At 44.7% G+C, this 11,537-nt stretch overlaps 1 protein-coding gene across 2 annotated transcripts; it reads left to right on the top strand.

Annotated features, from left to right (window-relative positions):
* The first annotated feature begins 734 nt into the window (after positions 1-734).
* LOC125543965 (DnaJ heat shock amino-terminal domain protein (DUF1977)) lies at positions 735-4,886 on the top strand. 2 transcript variants are annotated; one of them, XM_048707480.2, is made up of 3 exons: positions 735-916; positions 1,004-2,303; positions 4,568-4,886. In XM_048707480.2, exon 2 carries the CDS (start codon positions 1,137-1,139, stop codon positions 2,283-2,285), a length of 1,149 nt encoding a protein of 382 aa, XP_048563437.1. In that variant the 5' UTR covers positions 735-916; positions 1,004-1,136; the 3' UTR covers positions 2,286-2,303; positions 4,568-4,886. The 2 variants fall into 2 exon arrangements, with proteins under 2 accessions (XP_048563437.1, XP_048563436.1); XM_048707479.2 differs by having other exon boundaries at positions 785-916; positions 1,026-2,303.
* Positions 4,887-11,537: the final 6,651 nt, after the last annotated feature.

Below are 11,537 nucleotides of genomic sequence, written 5' to 3'. Positions count from 1 at the left end.
TAAGGTTGAAGTTTATTTGTGAATCTGCCGTTATTCTCATGCATGTATGACATGAGCTTGTTCTTAAATCAAATTATATATTATCCATTTTTCTTTATATTTTTGGGAAAAATTGTGGTCCACGTAATAACTATGAAGAATCATATTATGATTTTACTTCTTTTGTTCACTGCTTTAAAAGCCAGTGTTTATCCCATGCCACAGTATATGGCCTTTATGAGTTATACTTCTGAGAAACTTTACAATTTTGTTCCAAGTTTGCATCTTGGCCATGTTCATTTGGACAATTCTTACATGTTTCATAATTACTATGAAGTTTGCATTATAGAATATAGACATTCTAGGATATTTGACTCTTTTTTTTACTATGCACTAGACTAAATAGCCTATGCCTCTATCTTCTCTATGGAGAAGTTCAACCAATTGATTGCCGTTGATGTGTGACATATACATTTGATTGCGAGACTTTTTTTTATTTTATATAGTTGTCTGCCAATTGTGACAAAAGACGAAATTCTTTCCTATAATTATACGTGTGTTACACGTGCACGCTTAATAGTACTAATAAAAAACTGGGGCAAACCGACCCAGTGGACGGGAAAAACAGTATATGGGCCGGGCCAGTTTCTACAGGTGGGAGGGAATCTTCAGGCGAGACTTTCTTCCGTCTCGCTTTGAGCCAGATATAGCTCTCGCGATAGTCGCCGCGCTAAACCACCACAGGGGGAGAGAGAGACAGGCTTTGGACTGGGCCAATAGAGTCTGCACTCTTTTCCTTCACGCGTCGAAAGGAAACAAAATTTCCAACAAAAGAGGTTGGGGTCGTCGCGTCGGCGTTGCCCAATCCTCTCCCATCTCCCCCACCTCTCCTACTCCGCGCCGGTTGCCGATCTGGCCTCCAGTCAACTCCGGCGAGGTAAGAATATTTGTTCGTCCAAATTCGTCTAGTCTAGGGTTTGTGCGGAATTGTTCTTATGCTTTCTGTCCCAAACTACCTACTCAGATTGGATTTGATTGGATTGAAGTTTACTGGACTGGAGCCGATCCGATCCGATCTGATCGGACTCTGCTGGCGTCTAGAGAAGCTTGAGGAGGGGTCGCTTGCTGTCGCAGGCCACAGATCTGCCGCGTCCGCCATGGACGGCAACAAGGACGACGCTGTCAAGGCCATGCGCATCGGCAAGAACGCCCTCGACGCCGGCGATACCGCCCGCGCCCTCAAGTTTCTGTCTAAGGCCAAGCGGCTGGACCCCTTGCTCCCCATCGATCACCTCCTCAACCCCCTCCTCAACAAGGATGACCCGTCCTCCTCACCGGCCTCGTCATCATCGTCATCTGCCCCACATCCCCCACCGCCTCCGCCATCGCGAGCTGCATCATCAGCAGCCGGTGCTGACGGCTTGAGGGAAAGGAAGCAGAAGGGCAAGAAGAAGGATGGGGAGGAGGGTGGCGGTGATACTGCTGGGGTGAGGACGTACACGGAGGAGCAGCTGGAGGTGGTCCACCAGATCAAGAAGCACGCTAGGGATTACTACAAGATCCTGGGCCTCGAAAAGGACTGCACTGTCGAGGACGTGCGCAAAGCCTACCGCAAGCTCTCTCTCAAGGTGCACCCTGACAAGAACAAGGCCCCTGGTGCCGAGGATGCCTTTAAGGCTGTCTCCAAGGCCTTCCAGTGCCTCAGCGATGCAGAGAGCCGCAAGCGCTTCGATCTTGTTGGTTCTGATGACCCGCCGGCATACAACAGGAGGGCGGCATCCACTGCCCGTTCGTACAATGGGTTCTACGAAGATGACATTGACCCGGATGAGATATTCAGGAACTTCTTCTTTGGTGGGATGGCTCCTGCCACCACCAGGCAGTTTGGGCAGTTTGGGACGTTTCATTTCAGGACTGGCGGGATGCATCATGCTCATGGTGCGCAGCAGGGTTCTGGTGGCTCCACTGTCCGTATGCTTGTTCAGCTGTTGCCTGTCCTGCTGCTTCTGTTGCTCAACTTCCTGCCATCCTCTGAGCCAGTCTACTCCCTATCCCGCTCCTACCCTTATGAGCACAAATTTCAAACTCAACGTGGAGTAACATACTATGTCAAGCTGCCTAATTTTGAGGATCAGTATCCACACCAGAGCACTGAGCGTACAACACTGGAGCGGCATGTTGAGAGGGATTACTACTCGATAATAACACAGAATTGTAGGGTTGAGCTGCAGCGTCGCCAATGGGGGTTAGCCTACCAGACACCACACTGTGATATGCTTCAGAAGTTTGAGGCAACAGCACAGTAATTCCTCTGATGTCGCAAGGTGTGGATTGACTCTCCATGCACATTATTTTGCTGTACCAAACTAGCAATATACTACTACATCTTTAATACTCCTTTGGTGCTTTGCAACCTTATGTGCCTTGTATCTTGATATTTTTACTGCTCTGATGTAATAACCAACACTTTAAGGCCTTCTTTCCTACTTCTATTCAGTCCTTGTTGTGGGTGCACACACATGGCAAGCGAGTTCTATGCTTTTCACCTGAATGTAAAATTCAGTCTTGATTGTGAAAGAGATATAGTGGAAGATGTTATTTAATGCTAGTTAATGGACATCTCCGTCCAACACATTAAGTATCTACTGAGTACTTGGCAGTACATAATTACGTAGCTACACAACTGAGTAACTGTAATTTGTTCTGACAGCTAGCAGCTTGTATGGCGGATCGATAGATCATCGAACAATCATATACACATCCGGTTTATATGGTTTAGATTAGTTGTTCTGATATTATTATATGGATTTCAGTATGAAACTTATAGCCAGGCTAAGCCATGTAAGCTGCACTAGTACTAATGAATGCCTGCCACTTTTCCTAGTTTTGAAGAGTTACTGAAGTTCTGCAGATTCTTAGATTTGTTTGTCATAACCGTCCTGGCTAGATTAATTGATCTTCCTATGCTTGGTTTTGTAACCAGTGGCGTGCCCATACGAAGCTGTCAGTTCTAGATTTTCAGTCTAGCCATGTAACCAGTGGCATTCCCATACGTTCTTGATATTTGTTAAGCCTCTTGTTCTGGCTGTATTTTTTGATTTTTTGATTACCTTTATGCGCGGGATGGTACATTTGAGTGTGTGCATTGGACAGTTGCCTATGGACGTAACCCCAACACTAGGCGTGTGTAGTGTCATTAATGAATTCAACAGGCATGTTGTAGCAATGCATTAAGTGTTGGTGTATACATGCCTTGATTCTTTCGCTATTGAGTTTTAAGAAGTGATTGAATTATATTTCTCTGTTACAAAATTGACATGGCTAGTGATTGCAGAATAATGAATGGGGTTACGCCTAGGCGGGGGACCAAATGCCTAGGCGAGAGGTTAATAACTCCTTGAATCGTGATTTAACAAATAGAAGATCCTATGTTTCAAAGCGGTTTTGTAGCCTTTTTCAGTAAGCTGGCTGATGGGATATCTGCTACTAGTAGGACCTTCAGCTATGCAATCCTTGTTACACTCCTAGATTTAGATTATTGATGAGTTGATCCCAAGGATGATGTAAGGTAGCTTGGCTAAGTTAAATACCTTATGCCCTATTTGTTTGCATAATAAACAAGCAATGCTGATATAAAAATGGTGAACATAGCTCAGTTCATGAACTACATGAAATTAATGTGCAGACGAGCATTCTTTCCAAGCACCACACCCTAAAAACAGCTCGATGCACTTACCTTTTTGTAGCTATCACAGGTTTTCATATACTATGTTATTTCTAGTCCACAGCAATTTGTATATTTTGTTTTTCTATATGTTGACAAAAATATCAAGTAATGTTTGATACTTTGATCATGAATATAAGTTGCAGTGAACATAATTTGGATAGAAATCCATGGGTGATATATCATCAACAATAATACATGAGAAATGCAATTTTTAGTTTTTGCTCCCTTAGGTTCCCACTTCCTTGTCTGTGGGAAGTAGAAAACCAAATGCACTAAACTCAGTTGGATTCACCATGTTTCATTGTCTGTTGGTGAGCCGGCTGGTTATAGCCATGGGGTCACACATCAATGGTTACCTTCTGACATGGACGATGTGTCCCATTACCTCATACTGTCTACTAATTATTATTTTTACCAGTATTGCTCATTAATTTGTTGCTGTACATTTACTCTCACTTGCTCATTTGGATTAGTAAGTTTGCACGTGCATTGCATGTTGTGTTAATGGGAGGTGGCCTCTTGCTAATTGGATTAGTAAGTCTGCACAGGCATTGCATGTTGTGTTAGTGAGGTGGTCTGGTTACTTCTTACTCAGCTTGATTTGTAAAGGAAAAAAAATCTAAAGTAAACCGCATGTTATTTGAGAATAGTTGGGTGTATTTGATCAAAAACTGTCATGAGCTGTTCATAACAGAAAAATCAGCGACAAACCCTAGTATAGTTTTGGACGGCTTGTTCCTGAATATTTAATGGATAGGAGTATGTGCTAGTGGCACTATGCATTTTTCTTTAAAATTACTCGGAAGCATTGTTTCTTTTATATTTTGTTACGTGACAGTTTGCTGATACTCCATTTTATAGGGTCGCGGCGAAACAGGAACTTTGGTCATGGTGTAAAGGTTTTCCAATACTGCTCCGTTGATTATCTGTTTCAAATTGGAGGCGGAACAAGTTAGTTTGGACTAGTAGTAAATTTTGTGGAATAAGTGCATTCGATGACTATACTCACCGCCTTGATGTATCTTAACAGTGTTAAGGCGTATGCAGCCGTAACTACTTGAAATGATATGCAATTTGTTAGTACGTTTCTTAGGGGCTGAACACAGTGCAGACATGCATATGTATATGAATCATCTATATTTCTTCTTCTGATGTTATTGAAGAATATATACCTGACCTAGCAGGCTGTTTTGTTTTTTTTTGTTTTTTTGAAGAGTACTTGACTTTTTTCCTGAAATCCCTGCAAAAGAAGAAATTATACCTCTTTCTATAAGATTTAATGAAAATTGATAAATCATTTAATGTAATTGCTATGCTTAGTGTGTGACTCGTTATTTTTTTCTTTTTTTTAAGAAAAAAACAACTGCTTACAATAGCTTTATATATATAGAAGAAAAAAGAGACGTATGTTATAATCACGACGGATGAGAAGATAACACCCCTCACAGATCGCATTGACTCTCCAGCTAAAGCCCCATCTTTTTTTTGAGGGAAAGCTAAAGCCCCATCTTAAGCTCTTGCGTAATGAGATTGACGAGCTCAACTTCATTAACATAATTCACCTGATGTTGCACATGATGTCATATCATCGCACAACATGCATGAAAAAAAGCTCACTCCCACTATCATATATCTCTCAATATACGAGCATGTCACTTCATCATGACATGCATAAAAAAAACCCGTCTCAACGTGTAAACATATGAGGATTTTCATTTTATTATGCTATATTTACATATGAGTAGTAATCAAGCATAATAAATTATATGTATTTTTAGTTTTAGTTTTTTATATTATTACTTCAAACATTCCTGTTTCATACTATGAAACACATTCAAATATGATGTAGAATATTCTCGCAACAACATGCGGGGTATCATCTAGTTGTTTAAAACCCTTCTGTCTGGCTTTGGGCATTAATTTACTGACATATCACCATATTTTTATAGAAGGTAGAAGTTGAATTACAAGACACTATAACTTGATGCGAGCAACAAGTATAGCAAGGACTTCACACCCGAGCTAATCAACATATTAGCCACCATGATAATTACAAACACAACGCAAAAGGTCTTGTTCTAAACCAATCATCTAGCTGCGCCACAACAAACGCCGATCACCACAAGAGCAAATAACTTTAGCCGGACTTTCTTTGTCAATGCACTACCCACCCTTGAATGCCTAAGATGAGACGACGAGCGGATAGCCCTTGAATGCCTAAGAGGAGACGACGAGCGAATAGCGGGACTCGGTCGGACTTGAGAAAGCCAACGTCTTGGGGCATTGACACCCGCATACTTAGCGCCCGTGAAGATCAATTCGGACTAGCGGCAAGCACCGGAGAACCACATCATAGGACCTCCAAGCCAAGTCTCTGCTTGTGATGCTCTCAACAGAGTAATGACACCAAGACGCCGCCATCGCCGGTCCTACAACGGACCAAGGCTTTCGGCCGAAGACCACAACTCAATCAAGAAGGGAAGATGCCGACAACCTTGGCGTCGCTTCCAAGGAGGGAAACGACGCCCACGGGCGCGTCGTCGCGAGCTCCGACCAAAGCCAAGCAGGATTTTCATCCACACCATCGCACACCTCCCGCCCCTACCATCAGGTTTGGCCGAACTCAGTGGCGGAGCTATACCCCAGGCCTGGGGGGCCTTGGCCCGGGTCGTGGCAGGAGTAGCCTTTGTTGATTGTAGCAGAAATGGTATTGTTAGTCACTGTACATCACTGTAGCAACGAAGCAGGCCTGGGGCCCAGCTCTAGCCTGGCTCCGCCCCTGGCCGAACTATCGGGGTCACGCCATCGTTGCCGCAGTACCTCACCGTCATGATCAAACCGTCGTGGAAGAACGGCCCTCACACGACCGAGAGCACTCAAACTAACACCTAGCTCCTGCACGGTCGAAGAAGACAGGCTCCAAACCACTCACAGCCAACATCGCTCAGATCCGCCGACACCACAAGCGGGGGCTGGACAGGCCACCTCCTGACAGCCAGCCAAGCTGTGGCATCGACCCAGGGCCTTGCACGCGAGAGGCAGCGTGCCGCGCCAACCGCACGTGGGTGACCGCCCCTAACGGCATACCCGGCCGCAAAGCGCTGGACCGAGCTTCCAAAGCCACCCCGGGCAGTCACCCACACCCCAAAGTGCCACCTTCCATGTCCACTCCGGCGACATCAGTAGTCGCACCGTGCGCCCTAGCCTCCGCAGCGGCTTCTGGCCGCCTCTCCCGACCTCCCCATCCTGGTCGAGATCCGCTGCCACCAAGGCCCGTCCACACCGCGACCTCCAGCTCCAACACCGCCGCCCCGAGAAGACCACATCTCCTCCCTTCTCGGCCGTGCTCTGCCTCTTCCCGCACTCCCCTCATGCGCCGCAACACCAGAGACAGACACCTCACCGCCCGCTTGATGAGCCTCCCCGCGCGAAGGAGACTGATATGTTTCAAACATATCTATAACTTTTACTATTAAATGCGATTATATTATCATTCTTACATACTTTGGCCATAATTTTATATTTTTTTACTAACATATTAATCCAGTGTCCAGCGCCAGCTGTTGCTTTCCGCTTGTTTTTGGTTCTACACAAAATCGATACCTACGAAGGTCCAAACACGACGAAACTTTTTGACACTTTTTTCTGAAACATAAAAAACCCCAGAAGCTCTGGGGAGAGACCAGGAGATCCATGAGGGGGCCACTGTTGGGGAACGTAGTAATTTCAAAAAAATTCCTACGCACACGCAAGATCATGGTGATGCATAGCAACGAGAGGGGAGAGTGTTGTCTACGTACCCTCGTAGACCGCAACGGAAGCGTTGACGCAACGTAGAGGAAGTAGTCGTACGTCTTCCCGATCTGACCGATCCAAGCACCGTTACTCCGGCACCTCCGAGTTCTTAGCACACGTACATCTCGATGACGCTCCCCGGGCTCCGATCCAGCAAAGCTTCGGGGATGAGTTCCGTCAGCACAATGGCGTGGTGACAATGATGATGTTCTACCGACGCAGGGCTTCGCCTAAGCACTACAACGATATGATCGAGGTGGAATATGGTGGCGGGGGGCACCGCACACGGCTAAGGAACGATCACGTGGATCAACTTGTGTGTCTAGGGGTGCCCCTTGCCCCCGTATATAAAGGATCCAAAGGGGGGGGGGTGCGGCCGGCCCTATGGAGGCGCGCAGGAGGAGTCCTACTCCTACCGGGAGTAGGACTCCCCTCCCGTTCCTTGTCCAACTAGGAGAGGTGGATGGAGAATAGGAAAGGGGGGGCGCCGCCCCTCCCTCCTTGTCCAATTCGGACTAGGGGGAGAGGGGGCGTGCGGCCTGCCCTGGCAGCCCCTTCCTCTTCTCCACTTTAGGCCCATGAGGCCCATTAACCCCCCGGGGGGTTCCGGTAACCCCCCGGTGCTCCGGTTTTATCCGATACTTCTCCGGAACGCTTCCGGTGTCCGAATATTGTCATCCAATATATCAATCTTTATGTCTCGACCATTTCGAGACTCCTCGTCATGTCCGTGATCACATCCGGGACTCCGAACTAACTTCGGTACATCAAAATGCATAAACTCATAATAACTGTCATCGTAACGTTAAGCGTGCGGACCCTACGGTTCGAGAACAATGTAGACATGACTGAGACATATCTCCGGTCAATAACCAATAGCGGGACCTGGATGCCCATATTGGCTCCTACATATTCTACGAAGATCTTTATCGGTCAGACCGCATAACAACATACGTTGTTCCCTTTGTCATCGGTATGTTACTTGCCCAAGATTCGATCGTCGGTATCCAATACCTAGTTCAATCTCGTTACCGGCAAGTCTCTTTACTCGTTCCGTAATACATCATCTCGCAACTAACTCATTAGTTGCAATGCTTGCAAGGCTTATGTGATGTGCATTACCGAGAGGGCCCAGAGATACCTCTCCGACAATCGGAGTGACAAATCCTATTCTCGAAATACGCCAACCCAACATCTACCTTTGGAGACACCTGTAGAGCTCCTTTATAATCACCCAGTTACGTTGTGACGTTTGGTAGCACACAAAGTGTTCCTCCGGCAAACGGGAGTTGCATAATCTCATAGTCATAGGAACATGTATAAGTCATGAAGAAAGCAATAGCAACATACTAAACGATCGGGTGCTAAGCTAATGGAATGGGTCATGTCAATCAGATCATTCACCTAATGATGTGATCCCGTTAATCAAATAACAACTCTTTGTTCATGGTTAGGAAACATAACCATCTTTGATTAACGAGCTAGTCAAGTAGAGGCATACTAGTGACACTAAGTTTGTCTATGTATTCACACATGTATTATGTTTCCGGTTAATACAATTCTAGCATGAATAATAAACATTTATCATGATATAAGGAAATAAATAATAACTTTATTATTGCCTCTAGGGCATATTTCCTTCAGTCTCCCACTTGCACTAGAGTCAATAATCTAGATTACATAGTAATGATTCTAACACCCATGGAGTCTTGGTGCTGATCATGTTTTGCTCGTGGAAGAGGCTTAGTCAATGGGTCTGCAACATTCAGATCCATATGTATCTTGCAAATCTCTATGTCTCCCACCTGGACTAGATCCCGGATGGAATTGAAGCGTCTCTTGATGTGCTTGGTTCTCTTGTGAAATCTGGATTCCTTTGCCAAGGCAATTGCACCAGTATTGTCACAAAAGATTTTCATTGGACCCGATGCACTAGGTATGACACCTAGATCGGATATGAACTCCCTCATCCAGACTCCTTCATTTGCTGCTTCCGAAGCAGCTATGTACTCTGCTTCACATGTAGATCCCGCTACGACGTTTTGTTTAGAACTGCACCAACTGACAGCTCCACCGTTTAATGTAAACACGTATCCGGTCTGCGATTTAGAATCATCCGGATCAGTGTCAAAGCTTGCATCAACGTAACCTTTTACGATGAGCTCTTTGTCACCTCCATATACGAGAAACATATCCTTAGTCCTTTTCAGGTATTTCAGGATGTTCTTGACCGCTGTCCAGTGATCCACTCCTAGATTACTTTGGTACCTCCCTGCTAAGCTTATAGCAAGGCACACATCAGGTCTGGTACACAGCATTGCATACATGATAGAGCCTATGGCTGAAGCATAGGGAACATCTTTCATTTTCTCTCTATCTTCTGCAGTGGTCGGGCATTGAGTCTGACTCAACTTCACACCATGCAACACAGGCAAGAACCCTTTCTTTGCTTGATCCATTTTGAACTTTTCAAAATCTTGTCAAGGTATGTGTTTTGTGAAAGTCCAATTAGGCGTCTTGATCTATCTCTATAGATCTTTATGCCTAATATGCAAGCAACTTCACCGAGGTCTTTCATTGAAAAACTCTTATTCAAGTATCCCTTTATGCTATCCAGAAATTCTATATCATTTCCAATCAGTAATATGTCATCCACATATAATATCAGAAATGCTACAGAGCTCCCACTCACTTTCTTGTAAATACAGGCTTCTCCGAAAGTCTGTATAAAACCAAATGCTTTGATCACACTATCAAAACGTTTATTCCAACTCCGAGAGGCTTGCACCAGTCCATAAATGGATCGCTGGAGCTTGCACACTTTGTTAGCTCCCTTTGGATCGACAAAACCTTCCGGTTGCATCATATACAACTCTTCTTCCAGAAATCCATTCAGGAATGCAGTTTTGACATCCATCTGCCAAATTTCATAATCATAAAATGCGGCAATTGCTAACATGATTCGGACAGACTTAAGCATCGCTACGGGTGAGAAGGTCTCATCGTAGTCAACCCCTTGAACTTGTCAAAAACCTTTTGCGACAAGTCGAGCTTTGTAGACAGTAATATTACCGTCAGCATCAGTCTTCTTCTTGAAGATCCATTTATTCTCAATTGCTTGCCGATCATCGGGCAAGTCAACCAAAGTCCATACTTTGTTCTCATACATGGATCCCATCTCAGATTTCATGGCTTCAAGCCATTTTGCGGAATCTGGGCTCACCATCGCTTCTTCATAGTTCGTAGGTTCGTCATGGTCAAGTAACATGACCTCCAGAATAGGATTACCGTACCACTCTGGTGCGGATCTCACTCTGGTTTACCTACGAGATTCGGTAGTAACTTGATCTGAAGTTACATGATCATCATCATTAGCTTCCTCACTAATTGGTGTAGTAGTCACAAGAACAGATTTTTGTGATGAACTACTTTCCAATAAGGGAGAAGGTACAATTACCTTATCAAGTTTTCTACTTTCCTCCCACTCACTTCTTTCGAGAGAAACTCCTTCTCTGGAAAGGATCCATTCTTAGCAACGAATGTCTTGCCTTCGGATCTGTGATAGAAGGTGTACCCAACAGTTTCCTTTGGGTATCCTATGAAGACATATTTCTCCGATTTGGTTTTGAGCTTATTAGGATGAAACCTTTTCATATAAGCATCACAATCCCAAACTTTAAGAAACGACAACTTTGGTTTCTTGCCAAACCACAGTTCAGATTGTGTCGTCTCAACGGACTTAGATGGTGCCCTTTTAAACGTGAATGCAGCTGTCTTTAATGCATAACCCCAAAACGATAGCGGCAAATTCTGTAAGAGACATCATAGATCACACCATATCAAATAAAGTACGATTACGACGTTAGGACACACCATTACACTGTGGTGTTCCAGGTGGCGTGAGTAGTGAAACTATTTCACATTGTTTTAACTGAAGACCAAACTCGTAACTCAAATACTCTTCTCCACGATCAGATCGCAGAAACTTTATTTTCTTGTTACGATGATTTTCCACTTCACTCTGAAATTCTTTGAA

The sequence above is a fragment of the Triticum urartu genome, chromosome 3A (assembly GCF_056163025.1).
Source record: "Triticum urartu cultivar PI428250 chromosome 3A, HENAU_Tu73, whole genome shotgun sequence".
NCBI lineage: Eukaryota > Viridiplantae > Streptophyta > Magnoliopsida > Poales > Poaceae > Triticum > Triticum urartu.
Note: the sequence above shows the minus strand (reverse complement) of the source record. Positions and strands in the feature narration are given on the sequence as shown.

Bases quoted from the DNA above. Each gene is read 5' to 3' on its own strand.
- LOC125543965 (XM_048707480.2), top strand. From the start codon at position 1,137: ATGGACGGCAACAAGGACGACGCTGTCAAGGCCATGCGCATCGGCAAG.